The sequence below is a fragment of the Calonectris borealis genome, chromosome 15 (assembly GCF_964195595.1).
Source record: "Calonectris borealis chromosome 15, bCalBor7.hap1.2, whole genome shotgun sequence".
Taxonomy (NCBI): Eukaryota; Metazoa; Chordata; class Aves; order Procellariiformes; family Procellariidae; genus Calonectris; species Calonectris borealis.
This window is the reverse complement of record NC_134326.1, coordinates 5990790-6017292: the sequence shown is the minus strand read 5'-3', so window position 1 is coordinate 6017292 and position 26503 is coordinate 5990790. Positions and strand designations below refer to the sequence as shown.

Genomic DNA, 26503 nt, shown 5'->3' with positions numbered 1-26503 from the left:
TACAGGGATCGCGTTAGGTCGTGCAGAGAGGAAATTAGAAAGGCAAAAGCCCAGCTAGAACTCAACCTGGCCACTGTCGTGAGAGACAACAAAAAATGCTTTTATAAGTATGTTAATGGCAAAAGGAGAGCCAAGGAGAATCTCCATCCTCTATTGGATGCGGGGGGGAACGTTGCCACCAAGGACGAGGAAAAGGCTGAGGTACTCAACGCCTTCTTTGCCTCAGTCTTTAGTAGTCAGAATGGTTATCCTCAGGGTACTCAGCCCCCTGAGCTGGAAGACAGGGACGACGAGCAGGAGAAACCCCCCATAATTCAAGAGGATGAAGTTCATGACCTGCTATGCCACCTGGACGTTCACAAGTCTATGGGGCCGGATGGGATCCACCCGAGGGTTCTGAGGGAGCTGGCGGAGGAGCTTGCCGAGCCGCTCTCCATCATTTACCAGCAGTCCTGGTTAACTGGGGAGGTCCCGGACGACTGGAGGCTCGCCAATGTGACTCCCATCTACAAGAAGGGCCAGAAGGAGGATCCGGGGAACTACAGGCCGGTCAGCCTGACCTCGGTGCCGGGGAAGATCATGGAGCGGTTGGTTTTGAGGGCGCTCACGAGCCATGTCCGGGACAACCAGGGGATCAGGCCCAGCCAGCACGGGTTCATGAAAGGCAGGTCCTGCTTGACCAACCTGATCTCCTTCTATGACCAGGTGACCCGCCTAGTGGATGAGGGAAAGGCAGTGGATGTGGTCTACTTGGACTTCAGTAAGGCCTTTGACACTGTCTCCCACAGCATTCTCCTAGAGAAGCTGGCGGCTCGCGGCCTAGACAGGTGCACTCTTCGCTGGGTAAAAAACTGGCTGGACGGCCGAGCCCAGAGAGTTGTGGTCAACGGAGTTAAATCCAGTTGGCGGCCGGTCACGAGCGGTGTTCCCCAGGGCTCAGTACTGGGGCCGGTCCTGTTCAATATCTTCATCAATGATCTGGACGAGGGGATCGAGTGCTCCCTCAGTAAGTTTGCAGACGACACCAAGTTGGGCGGGAGTGTTGATCTGCTGGAGGGTAGGAAGGCTCTGCAGAGGGACCTGGACAGGCTGAATCGATGGGCTGAGGCCAACTGTATGAGGTTCAACAAGGCCAAGTGCCGGGTCCTGCACTTCGGCCACAACAACCCCATGCAACGCTACAGGCTTGGGGAAGAGTGGCTGGAAAGCTGCCCGGAGGAAAAGGACCTGGGGGTGCTGGTTGACAGCCGGCTGAACACAAGCCGGCAGTGTGCCCAGGTGGCCAAGAAGGCCAACTGCATCCTGGCCTGTATCAGAAATAGTGTGGCCAGCAGGAATAGGGAGGTGATCGTGCCCCTGTACTCGGCACTGGTGAGGCCGCACCTCAAATCCTGTGTTCAGTTTTGGGCCCCTCACTACAAGAAGGACATGGAGGTGCTGGAGCGTGTCCAGAGGAGGGCAACGAAGCTGGTGAAGGGCCTGGAGGAGCGTCTGAGGGAACTGGGGTTGTTTAGTCTGGAGAAGAGGAGGCTGAGGGGAGACCTCATCGCGCTCTACAACTACCTGAAAGGAGGGTGTAGCGAGGTGGGTGTTGGTCTCTTCTCCCAAGTAACTAGCGATAGGACAAGAGGAAATGGCCTCAAGTTGCGCCAAGGGAGGTTTAGATTGAACATTAGGAAAAATTTCTTTACTGAAAGAGTGGTCAGGCCTTGGAACAGGCTGCCCAGGGAAGTGGTGGAGTCACCATCCCTGGAGGTATTTAAAAGACGTGTAGATGAGGCCCTTAGGGACATGGTGTAGTGGGCATGGTGGTGTTGGGTTGACGGTTGGACACGATGATCTTAGAGGTCTTTTCTAACCTGTATGATTCTATGATTCTATGATTCTATGATTCTATTGCTATCAGGGTCAGAAAATTATGCAGATGAAGTACTTACAATAATGTGGTCCTCACTTAAGCAGTAAAAACTACATTATGGCCACTTGAAAGGGAAGACCCACACTCCAAAACAATACAATTCTTGAAGAAAGTAGTAAGGCTGTACCCATGCAAGTTAAACCGAATAGTCACTCCAAATAAATTCATGATTTTCCCATGTATTTTTCAGAGATATTGTCTGAAAGGAAAGCCTTGGGCCAAACCCCAAACTGGGGAGTAAAAAGGAATGGAAGTGACTCAAATAATACTAGGAAGATTCTGCAGTACAGCGTACTCCATTTTCCATGATTGTCCCCCATTGGCATCCAGGAATAAAACCCCCTCAGATACTCACACCCAAAACATTCTAGCTCATCACGTTGGACTTCTCACAATGTACACAGTCACACAGACACTCATTTGAAAGGCAATGCTAAACTTTTCTTGAAAATGGAAGGTAAAAAAGAGACTGCTTTTTCAGATGTTGGTTATAGGATTCCTTTTTTTTTTAAAACTGGAATAATTTCTCAGAAGACCTGAGACAAACATTATTAACAATATTAATTAAATATTAACCAACATCAATATTACTTGAACTTGCAGTCATCAGCCAATGCAGCAAGGAGCTTCATATTGCTAGCTCACAGAGGCAGGCAGCACAAGAACTAAGTACTAGTCTATTCTTCAAATCAGGAGAACAAAAACACACCTGAAAGTGTCACAAACTGAATTTCAGGTTTTTATATTCTTTGCCAGCTCCTGCAAAGAGTGGTTAAGTTTACAACTGGTCTCTGTTAGAAACTGGTTTCCCCCATTTACAAAAGATTACATCACTGACTGTGATCTGGCATTAGAGAGCATAGGTTCATTTTACCCTATTGATGGTGGGTGGTTGCAGCAGTAATTCTTCCCAGTATGAAAGATTAACTCAAGTTTTGTCATACGCTACACCCAGGTCCTCAGAAGTCAATGGGGGATGCTACTGTCTTTGATATGAATGCAAAGAAATCCACCCCTCCCAAATGCAAACACCCCATAGCTTCAAGATGCCTCTAGTGGCCCCAATTTATCATTCACACCCTCCATAGAGGGGAAAGGCCAAGTGTAGAGAGCTGTCCTGGGAGCAGAATACAGGCAAAATGTGGTTTCTCCCTCCTAAAGCACCACCTGTCCTGGGGAGTTTGGTAGCAAACCTGGTACTACACCAACTTAGGCGTGGTAGTCTGAGAAGGAGAGGGAAATATGCAAGTAATAAAATTGATTAAATATCAGACCACAGCTCTAAATCCATTTTAGTGTGTCTTTGTCCTCCAGCATTTCCAGAGAAGCATTTTATGATCACTGATTTCCAATTAGTTATGTTATCTACAATATAATAGAGAAATAGAGACACAAAACACTAAAGCTTTTTTCTGAAAGGTTACATTCAAACTCTCTTACATATTTACAAATCCATATGGCTTCATAAATAAGTGTAGTGCATGCAGTTCCAGAAAAACATCTAGACTGCACACACTGCAAACCTTGTATAAATAGTATAGATTTGTCCATGCTGCCAAAGATTTGTGATAAGCTTTTGTTTACAACAGCAAAGAACTGTCCAATGCTTTTATTACTTTGCCCACTACTCTGAAGCACTTAGCAATCTTTCCACTCAGCATGTTAATTATGGAAGATGCTTCTTCTATTACATAATTTATTTAAAGCCTGTTCAATAGCAATTTATGAAGTCCAGATTGTGAAGCATCACATAACAATTTATTCTTCTCCTTAGCATCTTTGGTCACTAATAGCAATTTTACAGTACACTATGCCAAATAAATATGCTTTAATACCTTGATCAAGCATTTAGGAAGCTGCTTACAAAGACTCAATGCACAGTAGCATCTCTGCAGTCAAAGGTCAAATACAATTTCCATTTTGACCTCTGTATTAGCAGAGGTCACCAAACCAAAACCATACATGTGTACGCTAGGGTTAAAATCTGGATTCTAGCTTTTTTTTTTTTTTTAAAGCTAATTATTTTTCTCAACTTCGAAAAGATTTGATTTGGCCATGCTTATACATTTTCCCCCCCTCCTTTAAACAACAAAAACACATTTTTAGTGTTTTCAGATGTTGAGATCTTTTATGCTAGCTAAAGACACTAATTTGAGTAGAAAGAACCAGCCATCAGCCAAAGTCCAGTCTTTTGAAGATAATACAGCTACGTGACAATTTCTGGCAGTTGGCTGTGGAAAAGTCAGGATCGGTTGGTGTCTTATATCCTGCCTCATTTTTCACGTAAATGTGTGACATACATCTGGCTCTGGAAGAAATTTCAGTTCATCTTTTAGGCCCATCAGTATGCCTCTTTCTTCTTGATCCTCTTTGCATACGAAGATATTATTTTATCTTAAAATCATATACTGTGTTAATAGCAAAGCATACAGCTGGAATGCTAAAATCCAAAATAAATTTGGGTATAATACATTGTGCCAGTATAGCACTGTGTTTGTATGCACATATGCACGCTACTTCAAACCACAGAAAAGAAAACCAGGAAAGGAGATCAAAGTCAGATCTTTTACAGTTAACTATTAGGAAAAAACTGCAGAAAGGAACTAGAAAAAAACAACTACAGTTTCTGAAACCTAGAGTATACCAACAGGCACAGGTCTTGTTCTAAAATTGTTACCCTGCTACTGGCAAGGAGAGCAGACTATCAAAATTTACAACTGACACTTTCAAGTTTCAGCAGAACATTTCCATAGCTTCTTAAACACTTATTGAACATAGGCATATGTCTGCCCTGCAAAGTCTATCATTCAACATCAATTAGTAGTTTTTTTTGGAAAGCAGAACTTCAGAGCCAAAGGGAAGGTGAACAACTTATACTAAAATCACTGAATTTTGCTAAGAGGCAATGGGTTAAAATTCCTGCGTATTTGGAAAGCTGAGTAAAAATATGCCAAAGTAAGAAGTGGCTTCTACCTTCTACATCACTTCATTTCTCAACTTTGTACTGTCTGTCATTTTAACATATCTTGCATTATGTGCTTCCTTCAACTGATATTATTTATTAAGCTAATATACAATCTTGACAATATCTTGCCCTATATCTAAACAATGCCTTTAGATGCTCCATTGGTATTGTGAGCATTAATCTCCCACAAAAAAAATTAAAAAGATTAAAAAATAAAAAAAATCGGAGTAAAATCCAAATAACTAGAGAGTCATTATCATGGTGTTTTTGGCAGTAGTAGCTAACAGCTTTACAGACGTTTTATTTAAAATTTACTTAGACTGTTACGCAGGACATTTCAAAGAAAATTCTGCTAATTTACTGAGTTAATAACGATAGATTTGCTTCAATATCCAGACAAGTGAAAATATATTGAGCTAAAATAATATTCACCTAAGGTTATGCCCTTTGAATGATTGCCATGGGGTGGGGAGTGGAACAATATACTTCCACTGTTACTTTGAATGAAAGACCTTTATATATGGTATTTTGCCAGGAATAAAAATTACTCCTGTTTTTTTGAAGTCTGACCTAGTGCAGCTGCTTTGTTTAAAAAGAAGTTAATGATTAGTTTTGCATCCACTTCAATAGATCAAAAAAGAACATTATTCCAAAATCGAAGCAATATAAGCAATTTTTATTTGTTATTTGAAAGAAATTAAATGGAAAAAAGCCAGTTTTTTTAAATTCAGCCATCATACTTTCTTCATTAACATTTTGCAATGTTTGACAATACTTAATAAAATAGCTTTAATATTACCTAAAATGTTGCAATTTAGCCTTTATAAGTTACACCAAACTTTCCACAGTTCATTCTCCAAAGCCTACTGACTCATAGCAAAAAAAATCAGATTTATAGTTTTGTCCTAAAAATGATTTAAGCTAAAATACCAAAAAGTTGCAAGTTTCCAGGCCTCCCTTTCATGCTACATTCATTTAGGAAATATTTTAATGACAGGCAATCCTAAAAGAGAAGCAGAGATGCAGTATATTTAACAGGCCAAGTTAAGAGTTCGCACAGGAAAAAAAAAAGTAAGACTTTCAAACATCACATACTTAAACAGACACTATTAAAGGTATCATATTTCCCAACTTCTGGTTTCACAAAACACATTATTTTCTTTTGCTAAGAGAGCAGGCTCTACAGAAAAACAACACATTAAGATGACACTTGAGTATCATTTCTGGTTACTAATAGCTAGCCCTTCTCCCAGATTTCTTTCAAAACTCATTTCATAGTTTAATTAAATCTATCTTTATCTAAATAGAGATATGAGGAAGATTATTTTTATACATATACACACAGACACCCCTATCTAAAAAATGAGCTTAAAACTAGGACTTAGTAGTTAGGATACTGACTCTCAAAGATGAGCTATAATGTGAAAAAACTGTTTTCTACAGGCTGTGCTTAATTTTTGAAAATTAAGCTGGTTATTATTTTTTACTGCCCAAGAAACGTGAAATAAATCAGCTATGGCAAAACTTTTGTCCTGAAAGTGCTTTCTAATTGAATATAGGTACCAGGAACTGATAAAATGGGTTACAATCAGAATTTAAAACTCCCTTATTTAAAGCTCCCTTATTGCCATAAATGGAGCTTTGTAATTCAAGACAAAAAATCGTGAGTAAATTCATTTAGAAGTTCAATGCACTAGTTGAACAACTTAAATGCAAATCTAATCCTGAGATCATTTGAAACAGTTTTAGTACAGCATATGCTCAATACTCCAGATTTCTCTTGAACAATTGCTAGTGAGAACTTAACTCTTGAAAGCTGCTTTAGAAAATATCAATTAGAAAATACCAAGTCCTACAACAAATGCCTTGCAGACAACTGAGTTCACAATCAAGCATAAGAAAACCTGCTTCTCCATTAACAGGCATTCCAAACCAGCATGCGATTTTGTTCTAGTCACCTACTTCTAACAAAGAATAATTCCCAGAAGTATTTCAGTATTACAGAGATCTTGTTCTGCTCCCATCATAAGCAGACAAAATTAACCTAGCTTCATGATAATGCTAAACAATACACCCAACTAAGAATAGCAATTGGATATAGCACTACTTCTGTACTTTTTGATATTCTTGCAGGGCCAGTAGTTTTCTATAAATCAGATTCTGTATTAAGAGACCTCTTATATTCACCTTTTTTAAAAAAAAAAAATTTAATTGCTATCAAAAGCAGAGGAAGTCTACAGTCTTTTCTCCACTAAGTCTAGCTTGATACCCTGGAATCCACTGGTATCAGTGACATTATGCAACTTTAAAGGAAACGAAGCTAATCAGAAAATTAAGTCTGAAGGCAGTTTTAGAAATACTGTGGTTCTCAAAGGAGAATTGCAACTTCCATTAGCATAGTTTTATATATACACATAAAAAAATACAAATATATATAATATATTTAGTAATATGAAATTATTATAAAGAAATCTTTCTTCACCTGCATATCAATTTTAAGATTTTAAGTTTTGATAATGTTGTTAAGATTCTGGTGTCATCAACAGTTCTATCTTCTTGGCAAGCAATTGTACATTTTATTTCAAGTATTAGCCATCATGCAATATAAATTCAATGGTGTTTAAGAGCATACTTTAATTTAGGCAGGTACCCATCTCTCTCTCTTTCTTAAAGGAAGTTAATTTTGTAATCATGAAATATTATGAATTATCATTAAGAGTGAGGTAGAAAACCTGTAGATTTTCCATAGGTATATAAACAGAGATACTTACAGCCGTTCAAGTTGTTTTAGATCTTGAAATGCTCCACGTTCTATCACACTAATCTGATTTTCTTCCAAGTGTCTGCAATTTCAGAAATATCAGTTAATTTTTAGACAAAAGAATAAAAGAGTTTCCCTACTTCTCTTCACATGTGCTACAAAATTGCTTTTCACAGAGGTACCAGTAACAGTTATAATTAGAGATTATTAAAAAAATCTGGACAGAACAGCACTGTTTCTCTTGGTCACTAACAGGAAACTGATTCAAAAATTGCCTCCTGAATGCCAGATTTAGTAAATATTTTTGTTCCTAAACTTTTATAACCATAACCAATATGCTCAGAAAGGTGTTGGTCTAAAGGCTGATTGTTACATGCTTAGTATATTACTCTTAGGTTATGTAAATGTAATTGAGATAACTGACTCCTACAGCACACAGCAGGAACCCCCTCAATGTCAGCATATTTTTTTGTCCAACCTTTATGTTCTGCAAAGATTTTAAGCTTGCCCCAGAGTAAACCATGTGTAAGTAATCCAAAGCGGTCCACTCCCTCCAGAAATACAGCCATGGCAGCTATGTGTGACAACTGTATACAGTCCCGCTGTACAACAGGGTGCAAAAACGTAAGGGAAAACTCCCAGGTTTCCACTGTGTCTGACCCTGCTTTTCTTCCTCCCCTGTGGCTGAGACAAGGATAAGTTATAAGCAATGGAGACCGACTTCTCTTTGATTTACACTGTGCAGGAAATGATTATTCATTTACGCAGCAGAAACGCTCTTTATATGTAAAGTGGAAGCCAAGGAACAGAGATACCAATAGTCCCATTTAAGCTGACCTTTTTCCTCTCTCAGTGCTGCCTTCCAGCACACACCCATTTTCTGCTTCTTTAAGAGCACTCACATGCATGGACTAGGCTCTCTGGACATTTTACGTGGCTTTAGCTAAAACACAGAAAGGAAGAACTTAACACAGTAAGTCTGGGCTCAGCCAAGACTAACTAGTGAAAAAGCACTATTCTTGCCTGTTCTCAACAGCCACTCCTCTGCACCCAATCCTATGAGGATGCTCAGAGCTGTTCAGCTGGATAGCAGTTGAGAAGACAGACAGCAAGAGAGTATTCCACAGCCAGGATCACGTATGAAGATCAAAAAATAAAATTAAAAAAACCCCAAACATGTGAACCAGAGAGGCATGTTCCTAAAAGGAGGGAACTACTATGAAGTAGTCCTAATTTTCATCACTAAATTAGGGGTGCCATTTGAGGTTCATAGAAGAGAAAATAGTAAATCAGGAATGACAGATTCTGTAGACTGATGTTTCCCCTTTTGATGTTCAAAGGCCCATTTAGAAGTACAGTTAAGCTCTTGACTGATACTTTTAGATCAAGAGACAGCACCACCTAAAATTTTTGTATTTATTACTTCATATTAGACTAAAAAAATTCACAGGTTTCCTTGTGTACAACTTCTACCAGCTACCAACTATCCTTAATGAAGTTCTGCGTAATCTTCTGCAAAAATGCTATTAATGGGACTATACCTTAAAGTGACCAAAATCTGAAAGACTTACTCACTAGTGTTTCAGTATAACTGATTTATCCATAAGTGATTGTAAAGTGGACCAAAAGCTTTACCATGGTATTTATTAAAAGCCAGTGAGAAACAAAAACAATTAAATAACTCTGAAACTACATTCAGACTTTAGCATGGAACTAAAATTTACTGTTTCACATCACAATCTGTTCCATTTGCTTGGTTTAAAAGAACACCAATAACTGAATAACATGCAGAAATTACTAGCATTTGATCTCTAGAATTATGGACATTCTTAGTACCAGCACCCTAAAACAGTCTTGTAAAGAAAGACAAGTTTTGTGTTATACTCACAAGACACGGAGATTCTTCAGTCCTGTGAAGTCTGTCTTTGTGATTCTTGTGATATTATTTTTTTCTAGATCACTGCAGGGGAAAAAGAAACCAGCATTCAGGCACAATAACTGACATCCAAAACTCCGTTAGCAGAAAGTATCTCCATCAGTGGAGCATCTATCAGCTACTCAAATTGTACAAACTAATGTTTCCATTAAAATCTCAAAAAGCAAGTCATCAATCTTGATGCACTCTGCCTCCTCCTCAGAGTACATTGCTCTCATACAAGAAGTCCTTCCATTTTTATTTCTAGTATCGATGCTTACTATATGATTCTTTCTCCCTCAAGACTACAGTCTTGTAAGAGGCTAAATATATTCAAGACCCAATTGGTATAACACAGTTGAAAGAGTACCCTGCCCCAAAATGAAGATTAAACTCTGGGGTTATTCTAAACCCAAATGAGTCCAGCCTGCCACAGAAACTTAGACTACACAGAGCTTGCGGAGAGAACGACTTCGCTTAGTGAGCCTTAAGTGTGGTCCTACCCAAATGATTGGAAGGTCTGCAAAATTATACAACAGCTTATGGTCTTTTTCAAGCATCCTAACTGGGCAGCCTCCTGATCCCAGCTTTTTGGAAATGCTGGTTTTCAGAAGATACTGTTAATCACACTGACCTGTTTCCCATGTGTGTTCACCCTTTGCCAATTCCTACATTCTGTCTTTAAATTCTCAATTTCCTAACACCTCTGTTATGCGCCGACACATTTTCCTTGTGTGGTCACATACCAAGTATTACCTCCTGCACTCTCTTTCAGTCTGTGCTAATTTATGCTCTATATTCAAAATTAATAAGTAACTGGCTTCTTTTCCATGACAGGGAAAATCCACTGTAACCAGACCTTGAGCTGCCCACTTTTCTGCAGCTTTTCTTTGGAGCGAGCACACCAAAAATACAGAAGAATTTAATGTCTGAACTTATATCTTAATAGAACAGACATCAAAATAAAACACTCTAGTTTTAGACAAATTTATTTAATTCAAAGAAGGGTCAAATTAAAAAGAAAGGAATTTATAAACTAACCCTTGCAAGACTGATCCTATACTTAAGGATAGCTCTCAGTACACTAACTTTGGTGCCTTTAGAGTCACAACAAACCAAGAATAACTTCTTTTGTTTCCCAATGAACATTTCAAAAGAGTATACCAAATACCTGCTGGTGCTATAGGTCCTGTGTTGCTGTTTTCTCTCCTCTAGACTTGCCTTTGCTGGGCACCCCTAAAGTTCTTCCAGCTGAGCATGTCCCATTGTTTGCGGTTTGTTTGGTTTTTTTTTCTGTCCAGATTGTTCTACCTGACCTAGTGCTAACCCACAGGGACAAGACAAACAGCTAGTCTTTCCTCCTGGTCTTCAGCCATGCTTATTTTAACATAATAAGCAATATGCAACAAACTTACAATTAATAAAAACAAATATACTCTCCAACATGTCACCACAAATTTGTTCTGAGTGTCAGTTTCCTAGATACAAGAAGCCCTTTATGAAAAATAAATTTTCTAATATTGGAGTAAACTTTTTTCTTCCAAGTCACATTTTATGTCTACCAAAAGCTGCTAAATATCAAAAATATAAGCCTTTGGGGTAATAGTTTTCATGCCAAAAAACATTCAGTGTTTTTTCTAAAGATCATGAGATTGTAAACAATACATTCTGACAAATTTTGTTGCATATTGCCATCAAAAACAATCTGATACGAAAAACTAGCCATGAGGGTAGACATTTGTTTTCTAAAAGAGAATGAGATCACAAATCCACAGCAGGAAGCAGAAGCTTTTCCTATGCAATTAAGTTTTACTATAGTTCCTGCACTAATGTGCACTGGGATACACCTCTTTTGTATTTAGAAGGTACCATTTCCCTCCCATTTCTAGTAAAATTCAACGACAAAAAGCAAGATTACAGTATTTTTTTTTTTAAGTACATTTGGCAATCATCGGACACCTGCACAAACCTTGACCCTGAAATAATTTCTGAAAATCAGATGGGTGTTCCTAAGTGCTGCTTCAAGTTGGTTATTTCTCTAGGTACAAAAAGGAATTCAAGGAAGGGATAGAAGTCAGAGCTTCCAGGAGCGCCTCAACTATCACGTCTGTATTCTGAAAAACGCTACATAAATGGCTGTCTAGGATGGCTTCTAAGTGCCTAGCAAGTAATACTGCAAACAAAATGCGAAAGCACTTGAAATGTTAAGAACAGTTTAATCATTTGTAATCATTCATATACCATCCTACGGGGGGGGAAAAGTTCTCCTGGCTGGCACAATTTCCAGTAATTTTCTATCATACATGCAGTTCCATACAAGCCTTCCAGTATGGCTGCTACTTACTTAAGCCACTCTTTTTTCACCTCACATGAGATCCTATTAGTAGGATGGAACTACTACTAAGAAATACGTGAGTGTCAAGCATAAATGATTATTTCCTTTGAATCAAGATAATTTTTTTCTGCCGACATGAAGTAAAATTCTTCTAAGGCATTAAATGAAAAGCAATCGTCATGGTAACAAATTTCATTTTTCTAGTGTGAACCACATTGTCAAATAAAGGCAGTTACATATTTTGAAGTCTAAGCTTCTTAAAAGGTACACTTTCAATATTCAGAGAAGAAACAGGACTGATTTTTTAGTATAACTACTAACTTCCCCAAATGCTTCTAACCATGAAAATAAAGTTTTTTCCTAATATGAACATTATCCTCCACTATCAAAAATGTAAATATTTAGATGAGTACAGGTAATTGTACTCATTCATCTGAGGAAATAACTCTTCATATTCCTAAACATACGTAATTCTTTTCTCATGTGTTTCCTAAATCTTAGATGCAAACCGATATGAAATTAAGCTCCTTTTAATGTCATTTTAACATGCCGATGCATTCACTTACTGGACTTGAAAAGCTAAAAAAAACAACAAAAAACCAAACCAAACCAAAACAAAAAAAGCAAAAAAACCAAAACCCACACACAAAGAACTAAACACAGTATGAGCCACTTCATAGCTGGGAGTAGTCTGGTACTTAGAAGTCTGCAATGACGATGATTAAGCTCACAGTTGATACTGAAAAACACCCCAGCCTATATGTCTACAAGATCTGTGCGAGGGACAAACCAGCTATAGTTTAAGATCTCCATCTTTTCCATGGCAACTTTGCTATAGACAACAGGAAGACAGAACAGATTAAGGACTACCTAAAAAAAAAACCCAAACCCTAAAATTCAGACCAATAATTCTATACATTGCCCATAACGAGAATCTTTTACTGAATTCTGCCATTAAAAATAGAAGTCATATAGGCATAGAATATGTAATATTTTTTGTGTATCTTTTTCAAGCATTTGCATCAATCTTGCAGTGAATCCTTCTAAGATATAAGCAAGATTTTAACAGGATTGAAGCAGTATATGAGATACACTGGAGTGCAGAAATAAGTGTTTTATAATATTGAAATCTATTTCTGATGGTTATTGATAAATGTCAAAATAATACTAATAAAATTCCTCAGTCATAAAATGATTTAAAAATAAATAGAATAAACTTTCAAGAGTTAGTTTCTGCATCTTAGCACAGGACATACTTAAACAATAGAAGAAACACATTCTCCTGTCAGGAAACCATTTTCTTCAGCACAGGTGGGAAGCAAGGATAATGATAAGGAAATGAGGGGAAAAAAAGATCCCCACATTTCAGCTATATGAACAAAACAGACAGTATCCTTGCTTGAATTATGTCAACTATATTTAAAAAAGGTCCATTAAAGAAAAAACCCACAAAACAACTACAAGGCACTTTCACTGCATGTACCAGCCATTCTCTTCCATTTGTGTTTATCCTGTTGATTGAATCGTGCTTTTCTCCAGGAATACCTTTGAATCACTGCCTACATTTTTCAGATTTTCCAGCTTAATTTCCTCTTCTGTTCTCAGTTCAGTTCTTCCACCCTGGTGCATCATTAACTACTCACTGGTGCGCCAGGGTGACCTGATTGCAAGCAGCATTGGAAAGAATTAAGTCTGGAGTAAGCAATGCATAAATAGCTTGTGTTTTACTTGCATGATGTTTCCCATATGCTTTTCATGTCGTTCCTTCAGAAGTTCTCCCTTGCCTGTATCTCAGAAAAGGTCTAGCAAAGCACAGCATTAAGCTGGTCAGAATTCTCCAAGGCAGATAGGAGTCAGCTAAGGTATACGGGGCAACACAGTGTCTTTGGCCCTGCTTTTTGTCCATTTTGATAAGACTTAATTCTCAGCACAGCTTTACTCAGCTTGAACAGGTGTATGCAGAACTGCATTCCTGTCATAAACATAGCAATCTCTCCACCACACCACCCGTCCCGCCCAGCCTGTGAGACCAATCCCACACATCAGCTCTATTCCTCTCTACTTTCAGCCCCAAGAACACTCCAGCTATTCAACATTCTTCCCCTGGTGAAATCTGCAGTTCCCTGTTGTGAAAGAAACTTTAACATTCCTTGATCAATACATATCTTGAGATTGCTTTTTCCTCTACTCCTGCTGATTGGCACAGCCTATATTGTATACATAATATCAATCATTCTATTAATCCCTTCTGAAGGTTAGTATCTAAGTCAAAGGTTTCCATTTCTGTAAGTAAAATTACTTGGAAAATGCTCTAACTTTAAGGCAACCGTTCTTCATGAAGTTCACTTTCTTTAAACCATTTAGGATTTAATTGATAACTGCCGCCTCTGTTTTAAAAAGCAGTATTTACCTTCTGAACATTTGCCTGTTCCAGCATGCTCTCCCTCAAGGCTTATCTGCCATTTGAAGAAAAACAGACTAAAACCTTGATGAACTACTATGTAACACTTCCTCCTCCTGTTCACAGTAGGTCTAACACTGCTGCAAGGAAGCAGATTGCCACAGGTTACCCCATTAGTCAATTAAACTTTGTGACTGTGAAGTTACTGAACTAATGCAGACATTAGTGGTTTACAGCTGGTATTTGTGGGCAACATAATATTTTATGTTTCCTTTATAAAGTTTGGCAGCTGATTATGGGCTCACTAGTGGGTTTCAACTACAAAAAGCTAAACCTTAACATCTAATCTTGGTTGGCTTTCAAACTTATCAGTATTCTTAAGAACCGTTGGAAGGAAACACAGCTTTGAAAAGAAATCGTCTGGGTCAAAGACATGGGGAAAATTATACTGTAAGGGTGAATTTAATTTATATTTAACTTCAACAAATACCTATGTGCAGATACATTCATTCCACACAAAATTCTTACTGTGCAGAATTCCTGCATTTTGCATAGTATGTGGGGCCAAGCGGATCTTAGATCGTACTCAACACATCTATCTCACTCCACGTGTACACAAGTCCAGCTACGACTCTCTTGTCATTTCACATTCAGATAATATTGTCCCATCATCTAAGAACATCTAAGAAAACTCCATTGAGGAATACAGGTCTCTTCCGGTGCGTCAGCAGCAAAGTTGATACCACTCACTTAAGAAGAAACTGAAACTGTCATCTATACCAGCTTTAGTACAGCTTTTTAGTAAAGTATTACGTCTCTCTTGTCAATCTATTTTTCTTTTAGCATGCAAGTTAAGGACAATGCAGGTGTAGTAGCAGTTTAAGAAAACAGACATGGAAGGAATTATGTCAGTGGGAATAGAAACAGGAATTGGACTAGAATGGTACAAGACATCATGAAAGTGAGTTCAGATGAACTATTAAAGGGAGCTTTACTCATAAACACGTCCTGCTATGTTCTAATAACAATTTAATTCAATACGTATTTTCTAGATCTTGAAGACAGTCACACAACATACACTTATTACAAACAGGGATGTTTGGAGCAACTTGAGCAGATCCTGCTTCATAGCAAGAATTCGTCTGCATTGCTTCACCTTTCATTCTTCTCTGAAGACAATCTAGTGAACTTAAGACAGACTTTTAAGTGTTTTAAAGCATCCCCAACATTCTCTGGAGCATGCCATTATGCAGCTTCAAACAGCACTAGGCATGCACAGATTTCCTCTGTTACATTACTTAAATTTCAGTTGGTAATTATTCTGCTTAGCCATTCAACTCTTCCAAAACATCCGGACACTGTTGTTCTCAATCCCCACCCTCTGCCTGGGACTGTATAGAGTTTATGACTCGAGAAGTAAATCCACTTGCTACTTAGCACTACGTGCTTCCATCTCCTAGACTCACATACCCTGGCAAATATACGCACTCATCTTAGACAGTTCAGAGCCTATACTTCTTTAATATATGAGATCAGAATTGAGTTTGACAACACATCACCACCACAATAAACATTACAACTCTTACAAAAGAGCCAATAAAAAAAATGCAATGAAATGCTGAAGTCTTGCAACAATCTTCAAATCAATAATTTAATACTTACATATAAATAAAAAATCCTTATACAAAATTCAAATCCTCTCATATACAAGGATGCAAAAATTCAAAACAACACTACTAGATTGTAGCAAGTTCCTGTTACTCAGATCTCATTTTGCTACCTGCTGAACCCCCTATGCATTGTAGTCTCCAAGATAACCCAAAGTTTGGGCCCTCATCGTACTTGAGAGTCTTGAACATACCCAGGTGAATCCCTAACTAAATTCCTCAACTCTTCCACGACTATAGTTTTTTTAAATCAGCTGCCCATTTTGGAGCTAGCTCTGCTTGCCTTGTTATGCTTTTCTAGGCACATAGATGCCAAAGTCAAAAGCCTTACTAAAGCATAAAAACCAGTTAGCTCTCAGTACAAGTCCCTAATGATTTTGTTTGTTTTTTAAGCCTATGAGGTATGGGCACTGTACAAGTTCACAGGCACACAAAAGACTCTCAGCCTGATGGTCTTACTGCAAGTGGTGTATTTGCTTTAACACAAGCTTCCACTTAACACTTTTTTTTAAGTTACAATTTTTTCTCATCTCGAAAACCACCAGACTCCAGGCCTAACCCTGTTAGCTTTTGGTCAGAAAAGAAATTGCTTAAATTTAGTTCTCTTTCTGGAAGAAACACAATTATTTCATTTGGTTAAAGCCATTCACTGTCAATAACTGTTCTAGAGCAACAAAGTTTTCCTCCACTTCAGAGGACTCTCAGGTGCCAATCTGGCAAACACAGTGGCATTCCTAAAAACAAAACTGAAGATCACCTCTGATGTCCAATAATTTTATGGCAGTAAGTGATTTTGCATCTCAATGACAAATACAAGTCCTAGATGGGCAGTATTTAGGAAAACATTAATCCAATTGTCTTTAACCTAGGAAGACACTACATGAAATGAAAATACATACAACATGAAAATAACCTGCTATCTAAGGAAAAGGGAATCTAAAACACCAGTTGCAACTTCCTTCAAGTCCTCAGATGTTTGTTCATTTATATTAATAAACAAAGAATTCAATAAGAGCAGTAGAGAAACTGCATACTGTATTTAAGAAAAATTAACTGCCATACACTTCAAAAGACAGCTCTTACCCAAGTTACACAGCACTAGGATTCTTTCCTGTCCAACTGCTTCGTAAGTAAGGTAAATATGTACTTCGAGTCATAGAACCTCAAACATGAAATTTAGTTTCTGTTCCTGCTAAGTTTTCAAGTGGCTACAACATACCAGCTCAAAGCTATACACATTTGTGTCACATGTGGGACAAACAAATCAGCATAAAACCCAATACTCTGAAAAGAAACTTGATTAAACCAACGCCCCATGTAATCCACAGGGAAGATGCATTTCTCTTCATCTCATTTTTTGGCATTTCCCAACAAGGGATGCATAAAATTTGTCTCACACAGAACAATGCACTTGTTAATGCACAATTAATAAAATTCTCTCTTGCCCCCTAAGAACGAAACAGGTAGGATCCAACACACCATCTAGAACTCACATCAAAACAAACATCAGCTAGGACACAATTCATGAAACTTCCAAAAGTTCATGAAGACCAGAAGAAAAATAAATTTCCCCACAAACTTAAGAGCAACTGTTTTGAGGAAATGGCACACATTCTTTGTTACGATTAATTTGTAATACATTCCAAAGGATTTATTTTAAATGATAAATCAACTTGGCAGTAACATTCAAAATGTGGGAGCTAAAATTCAAGTGATAACAATTGAATCCAGATTCCTGAATCTAAAGAGTTACTGATATTTTTCATTAGCCCAACCAATTCCTCCAAATAACTCAAGCAGCACACATTCTTGGGAAACAAGGCTTTTACTGTTTTGCCATTACACTGCTAAAGGACTTTGTCGATCCAAACCACCTGCTAGAATGACAGCTGAGTCATCCCTTTAAAATTTTCCTGTTTGATTCGTTTTCCCAACCCCCAATCACTATGCAAGGTAACCACGAACACACACACACACACACCCCCCCCCGAACTGGAGAAAACATGCATTTTCACAGGTAAGTTAACCATTCACTTGGCTACCTACTGCACTCTAGAAGCTTAAAGCCACGAGGAATACCTTCTTGATTTTTATGAAAGCTACCTGCAGGGTTGGAGGCAAAAGGTTGTTCACTAAAGCCCTCTTCTCTTTACGAGTACTTTTGTTCTTAGTTTGGGAACATGTTACAATGATACCCATTAAAAAGGAGAAAAATCCATTCCCATGCGTGAATATATCCAGAGTAGCTTTTGACTACCCTTTCCAGTCTTTACACACCCAGTATCTGTTTTGTTATTTTAACCATTTTCCAGGATTTCTGCTATGGAGTTAATTTGTCTTTAATCGGTACGGACTGCCACTAGCCTCTTAACCTTAAATGACTATAATTCCCTATAGAAAGCACTTGGCAATTCTCTTATGCCTTCAATCCAAGAACTTCAAAGTTACTATGATAAACTACTCAATTATAACGCTACCCTAAAACCCTCTGGCAGCACAATCTGCATATCTTCAGATTTAACATATTTCCATCTCAACTTTTGCAATGCAGGAAATAAAGTCCTGGACTGGATTTTATGAATACACAAAGTCCATTAGTTTCCAAATCACTCGGGCAAGTACGAACATCACTTCTAATGAAAAAGACAAAACACTTCAAAATCATGTTCAGCTAAAGTAACTTCATTTTTTTTTTCAAAAAAAGATGGTACATTCCACCTCTATAGAAGACTTTTTTTTGAAGTTATTTTTTCTTCTTAAAACAAATAGTTGACTTTGTAAAGGAGCATGAGAAATTTTTTTCTTTTTTCTCCCCACTGACTTCTAGGAAGAGTGGTACTCTTTAAACATTTCACATCATCTAGTTCAACAGAAAAAAAAAAAAAAATGTAAAGTCCACCTAGAAGAAAATAAACCCATGCAACAATTACAGGTGGGGCACTGACTGACCAGGGAGTCGCTTTGCAGAAAAGGATCTTGGCATCCCATTGGGCCACTAAACATCAGCAGTGTGCCCGTGCAGCAGTGAAGGCCACCCTTCACCAGACTCCACTAACAAGAGTGTAGCCAGAAGAGTTTAAGAATTTGAAAGATTTGTCTAATCTCTTGTATTCAGGATTTGTGACAGGTCATCTGCAATGCTGTATCCAGTTTCAGGCTCTCCAGTACAAGAAAGGCATTGATACATTGGAAAGAGTGAGGTAAAGGGCCACTGAGACTACCAGGAAGCTGTAGCATATGACATACGACCGGAGGCGGAGAGAGCTGGGCTTGTTGAACTTAAATAAAAGGTTAAGGGGAGATCTAACTGCAGCCTAGTCCTTCTCTGATCTGCAGTAAGATCAAGTCATATGTGGAGGAACATTAGCAGAGAAAAAACAAGCCTGCCACAACCACCAGTTCTTGAAAGGATTCAGAAATATTCTGCATAGCTTCAGTAATAAGTACTGCACAGAGTGTATTAACACAGTAATATTGGGATCCAGGAATTTTGATATTGCTTGCTGCCCATGTTAAACCAGGATAACAATAAATTTACAATCCAACATCTAATAAATGTTGTTGTTGTTGTTGTTGGATAGCACCATACGTATGACACAGGATAGTTTCAGTCTCCAGAATAATTTAAATAGTAATTAAATAGCCACACAATAGCTGGAATGTACAAATTCTGTGCTGCAGTCCATCATACTTTTGTAACACACCTAGACGATACAGCTTTTAATTCAAAAAAATTAGATCGTCCCTTCTGATTACAGAAGGCTTTCAGGTATGACTCAGACTGTTTTCTTTCTGTCTGAACAATGACAAAACTGATCTTAGAGGTTAAGTGCCCTAATTTTGTGAATAAGCTATCCACTTTTAAGCCCATTACAGTAGCGCTTGGTTAATAACCCACATTAAGCGTCCAAATGATCTGGAACTGCTTGCAGGCAACACACTTCTGTCCTCATCGTTATAAAAATACGAAAAATGACTTGGCAAACTATAGGTGTTAAAAAACACCAAGAAAAAAACTACCTTTTGCAACTTGTGCAGTGGCTGAATTCCCCGTTAAGCAGATTGCTGTTGAAAGTTGTACCCGAGACCTGCAGGAAGCAGCATAATGGACTGAGTAATTCAAGTACTCTGTTTCTTCCAAGGAAATACATGTTTGTCCCAGCCTGCAGGAACTCCTGACTAATTATTATATTTTGCAGATTTTTATTACATATAAAGGAAATGCAATGCTGGCAGAATAATGTTCTAACAGTACATTTTATACTCCCATGCCCTTCACCTTTGTCGCCAAAGGTTTGTGGTTACTCTCGGTGTGCTCCAGATTTCACTTGGTAGTGTCATCTGTGCCCTTGTGAAAGATAATGAGAGCCTGCAGGAAGAGTAAAAGAGGTCGAGAGGTTGTACTGGCACAACCTCTTCTGCCAGTACACAAACACAAAGCTTATGAAACAAGCAGGAAGAGCTAATGTTTTGACTAGAGAGGCAGAAATACAATACCATTAGAATAACTAACATGGTGGGATAGCTCTTGTATGTTTGTTTGTATGTATGGTTGTATGTATGTTTGGTGATGGTTGAATACAGGGTTCTCAGTAAAGACAGGCAAGGAAGAGAAGGAGGGGAGGCTGCTCTTCATGTGATGGAACGGCTCAAATGCCTGGAGCTCCTCTATGGGCTGGGCGAGAGTCCCATTGAGTGTGCAGGCCTGGATCAGAGGAGAGGTCAGTGAAGGTGACATTACAGTAGGAGTTTGTTACCAACCACCCACTCAGGGTGAAGGAGGGAACAACGCTCCTCTTTAAGCAATGGGAGGAAGTCTCCAGATCACAGACCCTGGTTCTTATGAGGAACTTGAATCTCCCTGACAGTTATTGGAAAGGCAGCACAGGGACAGGCAAACAAGTCAGGAGGTTTCCAGAGGGTGTCAGACATAGCTTCCTAAAATAGATGCTAGATGGGCCAACCATGGGTTAAGTTTTCCTGATCTGCTACTCACAAATGATGAAGTGGTTGGGGGTGAGATATTCAGTAGAATCCTTGGCTTTAGTTATCATGAAACAATGACATTCAAAATGCTGAGGGGTGTGAGGAGGGTAAGTAGCAGAGCATAGACCCTGGACTTCAGGAGAGCAGAATTCAGTTTTGCAGAATTCTGAAATTTTTCAGAATTCAGGGGATTGATGGGGGACGTCCTGTGGGAAGCAGCCTAGGATAACCTTAGTACAAGGACACTCCATCCAGATACTGAGGAAAATGAGCAGGTGTATCAGAATACCACCTTGGCTAAACAGACATTTCATGACTGAGCTCCAGTGCAGAAGAGAGGGTATGGTACAGGAGTACAGAAACCTTGCCCAAACATTAAGTGATGGTATTTGGAAAGTCAAAGCTCAGCTAGCGTTCAAACTGGCAAGGGTAGGGTCATCAAGAAAAGCTTCTAGCAGTACATCAGCTATAAAAGAATAAGAAAGATATGATGGTTTAGCGACAGACTGAGGTGCTCAATGCCTTCTTTGCATTAAGTCTTCACTGACACAGTCTCCCAAGTCTTTGTGTCTAAATACAAGGTTCAAGGAGGAGAGGAACAGCCAGTAGTGGCAGAGGATCAAGTCAAGCATCTCTTAAGAAATCCTGACCCGTAGAAGCCTGTGGGAACAGACAGGATGCATCTGGTGGTGCAGAGAGATCCGGCTGATAAAGTGCAGCCCTGCTGCGACATCTCTGATACAGGTAAATATTACATTTGTCTTCAAAAAAGTTGAAAAGAATGATATGGCACAGTGCAGGCTGGTCAGCATCAGCCTCATTTTTGTCCCTGGAAAAGTCAATGCAAAAACTATTGGAAGCGATTTCTGGGCACAGAGGATAGAAGATGACTGAAAATAGCCAACAGATTTACCGAAGTTAAATCATGCTTGATGAACCTGACTGCCTTCTAAGCTGAAACAACATCTGTGGATTAAGGGAGAACAGTGTCTTTCTCAACTATACAGGGAATACTGTGTCCAGTTTTGGGCCCCTCAGTCCAAGAAAGATGCTAATAAACTTGAGCAAGTCCAGTAAAATACCACTGAAATGATCAAGGGACTTGACTACATAAGATGAGTCTGAGGAAGCTTAGCTTGTGTAGTCTGGAGAACGGCAGGCTTTGAGTGACTGATGAGCAGTCTTCCAATACCTAGAGGGGCTACTTTGAAAATGGAGCAAGGCTCTTTACTGAGGTATGCAGCAAAAGAGATACAATGATCATTCTAGCTGTTTATAAAAAAAACACTGGTTACTATCAGGACGGTCAAGCTGTGGATTGTGGAACACGTTACATAAAGGTACTGTGGTTTTCAAGACCCAACCAGACAAATCCTCATGTAACCTGGTCTGAATTCTATGTTGACCCTGCTTTGAGCAGAGGCTGGACTAGGAGACCTCCTGAAGTCCCTTCCAACCTTAAAGATTCTATGATTCTACATTTTCTACAAAGAAAAGGGTAGAACATTTGTTGGTTTTTGTTTCAGGGGGAGGTGAGGAGTTAGTAGAAAGCTTTAAATCTCAAGCATAAAGAAAACTATAGAGAATACTTTAAAATACAGTTGCTACAGAAACATGATTTAATATGAAGAAACCAGGATGTGCACATTATAAAGAGAAAGAGAAAGACACAGTAGTGTGTCGCATTAGCTCAAGCATAATTTTCATTCGTATAAAAAAACCCCAAGGTTAACAGCTGCATTTACGAAAAAAATCATTTTTTAATTATTTCTTTTCAATTCTTGATTTTATTTAATCATTCCTACTTAACTCCTATAACTGTAGCTCATCTTTCATATCCAACATGCACCAGCTGGTTGTATGGACATCAGGTGGTTACATCAGTCCAGTGCTATTCCAACCATGACCAAGCAGTTATACAGGTAGAAAACAGACAATGTCAAACATTCTTTGGGCCATATTTTCACACAACTATCAAATGGACAACCTCATCAGGATATGAACAGATACGTGCCTCTACTTCAATCTTCGTCACTTTTGGACTTTAAAGGTTACCCAAATGAATTCACATTCACTATCTCAAATAGGAATTCCTTGTAAATCAATGTAAAATATAACCTGTGATAACTGAACTTCAGAAGAAATCTTGTAAGAAACATGAGCATTCTTCAGAGTTAATGTCATTACTACAATTTGTGGCAAACATTTACACTTTCCCAAAATTTTAATAATTTCTTCAGTGTGTTTAATGCTAATTTAATATTAATTAAGGACTACTTAATTATTAATTCTTAATTCTTAACACAATAAAGTGAAAAAAAAGGACTGACAAAAATTATTATTTTTCATGAAATTGTTTTTTGCCCTGACTTTTCTACACACTTGTCTCTTTTTGTTGGTTTTGGTTTTTTTTAATTCTATACACAATCAATCACAACAGGCTCATCTGGGAAAAAAACCACATTGCATGTAAACGTCAGCAAAATTCACATTGCTTTATTCCACAGAGACAACATCTGATGTTTGCATTTAAGTCTGTATTTTACTTGATTATGTGGTATATGACCGAATATAACGCAGTGAATAAACTGCTATCTGCTTAGTGCTCTTCACTAATACAGACAATTTGATGTTTAGGACTTGAAATATTGCACACCTGCTTCTGACTGCTGTAATCCTTGATGACTTGGGAAAAAAATTCTACCAACAAACAATAATTTTAGTGAAGCCTGACATGAAAATCAAGCCCCGATTTCATCTCCTTGCTTACTTTCAGACATGCACGGACTAGAAACTCTTCCCAGGAGATCTTTTCCTGGAAACGTAATAGAGGTCTTTGTTTGTGTTTGGGGTTTTTTGTTGTTGTTGTTCAGGTTTTTTTTTTAATTTAACAAGCATCCAGTTTCACCAACTCTGTCCTTTCCAAGAAGCACCACAGCGAGTGTGTATGCCTACTGTAGCCACTAAGGAGCAGATTAAGCCAAGAGTTGCAGTAAAAGATGTAGGACACTTTTAATATGTAAAATGAAATTTTGAAGGAAGTTGTGTATTGACTTGACCAAGTTAGCATCCGGATGTTACAACCACAAGCAATTTTCTTCATTCTCAAGTAGATTCCCACCTTCCCTGTTCCCCCCTGTCTTCCTCCAATTTTTGGTTTTCAACAGTTGACTTGCTGGAGTGAAGCTGAATTGATTTCACAATGTTTGCTAAATGAACACAAAACTCAAATTTTTCTAAACAAGACTTAGCACACATATTTGATGTTTCAAGTTACTGAAACTTCTCATGCTTATAAAACCACTCTGCACGAACCCTATTATATACCTAACAACTATGGAAGAACAACCTTGGAAAATATCTATTCTATAAAATGAAGTTAACGTCAACTGGGAATAATTAATTTTCAACTTCTAAAAAACTTCATAAGCAATTAGCTAAAGAACTTGTCAGGCCAAAAAAAAAAAAAAAAAAACAACAAACCCAACCCAAAAAAAACCAACCCAAAACCAAAAAAATCCATAAAACACTTTTGATTGCTCCTTAGCTTTTACTGTCTTTTCATATGTTATCTATTAAAACTCACAACTCCAAAGGATCATTGGGCTGTTTCGTATACTTTCACATTCTTATCTGGGAAACTTATATCCAGATGTGTGTTTTTGTCTCACTCTGAAGAACCAGCCTTTGCTTTAGGGCTTTATTTCTCAATATCTACTTCCACTTCTGGAAAACAAGTTTTCTTTGCTCAAGAATTTTACTTCCATGATTTGTTTCACCACTTTATTCTTGTCTCCAGCTTATCTCCCTATTGCATTTATTTAGGCATTTCAGAAATGCACAATTGCTTCCCTGTACTATATCCTTACAATGAGTTCTCTTTTCTGCTCCCCAGCTATATTCTTAAAACACCATCTCTAACCAGCTCTACCACTTCAAAAGGATGAGATGACTAGCCTCTTCTCATCACTCTACAACTATTTCAGAGAAGCTTGTGACCCAGAAGTTCCCACCTCACTAAGTGATGCTGTAACCACTGCCACCCTCACGAAGCAAAGATGTTTCATCCAGATTTTTCCAAAATCAGCATTTCAAAAAATGTACTTAATATAATGCCTCCCCAGTCTAAACAAAACCATCACACAGATGAAAGATAAATTTGGGGAAAATCTGTAAGCTAAGGTCCCACTGAAGTCCAGGCAAAACATGCTTTATGACTAACAGGAAGGCACAAGACATTTGAACTGCTTTCAGGATGCACCTTTTTCTTGCTAAAATTTCTCAGAGTCATATTTAAAGAATACAACTGTTTCAATTAAACATTAGTGTCTCCACATCTGTGGACGACCAGTACACATATATGCAGTGATTAATTTTAATGAGATTGATGTCATGGGACCACATTTGTTATATGAGCTTTTTATGCTACATATTATATTCTAAAAGAGAGAGAATGGGCAATCAAGCCTTTAGCAGACAAGGGTTCTGTGCTGTTTGCTATTTTCTCATTGTAAGGGGGGAAAAATTATTAATGAAAGCTAAATAATATTCTTACATAGACCTCTGGGTAACAATTGAGAATTTCTTTGGTCATCCATCTTTGACAAGACAGCATGTCCCAAGGAACATGATTACAAAATTCTAGGGAAACGTCTTCCATTTTAGGATGAGCTTTTTGGAATCTCTAAAGAAAAACTGCAATTAGGCTTTTGAATCTTTTCTACTTTGGGGCAAGTTGTTTGTGGAAAAAGCTTTTCCAAGACAAGTTTTTGTATTAAGTCAGTATTACATAATACATTAAACTATATCTACTGCTAATGCTAATAACCATTTTGGCAGACTGACAACCGAGTACTTCTTCAACTTTAAAAGCTGCTAGAATATCTGAAGAAATGCTCGTTATTTACCCAGAGAAAATGTCAACGAAAACAATACAGTAGGACAGTTTGGCTGAACTAACTTAAAACATGTAGTTTTACTATGACCTGAGAAAGTGCATAAGGCTCACAACTCATTGTCTGTATCTTTTGAAACTGTCAAGGTTGTTTATTAGGGTCCCATAACAACACATGCCAGTAATACTTTTATATCTACTAATACATTTATTTTGTACAAGTTAACTACCACATTCCTTTCCAGCCACAGGAATAAAGGAAAAAGACCAACTGAAAAAAACAAGGATTAAGAAATAGTCCTATAACTATTAGTATGCACAAGGATGCACCTATGCCTCTGCTTTCAGCATGTTATTTCCGTAATAGTTAAATGCTTATCTTTTGAAACATTTCATGAGAATGTTCTTTCACATACTCTTCCCCTCCACTCCGCATCCTCCCCAGTCAAGCAGCCAACCTTGACAGAACCTAGCTCTTGGAAAAAGGAGTTTGGAGCCAGACATTAAAACCTGCATTTTATAATGCTGTGCTTTTGGAGATCATAACCTCAGATTCACTAATATGAAATTTATTACCATTTCTGTTACCATGCCTAGGAGCACCCTTATGATAGCTCAAGATTTCTTCACGAAGAAGTTCCAAAGAGCTTTCAGTAAAGAC

General features: G+C 38.2%; 1 protein-coding gene across 1 annotated transcript in view; it reads right to left on the bottom strand.

Moving 5' to 3' along the window:
* The window catches only part of SLIT3 (slit guidance ligand 3), a 533309-nt gene that overhangs the window by 496770 nt on the left and 10036 nt on the right, over positions 1–26503 (bottom strand). The window contains exons 2-3 of the mRNA XM_075164102.1: positions 9533–9604; positions 7655–7726 (exon numbers count right to left, since the gene is read on the bottom strand). Of these exons, the coding sequence (XP_075020203.1) occupies positions 7655–7726; positions 9533–9604 (144 nt within the window). The remainder of the gene's footprint in view (positions 1–7654; positions 7727–9532; positions 9605–26503) is intronic.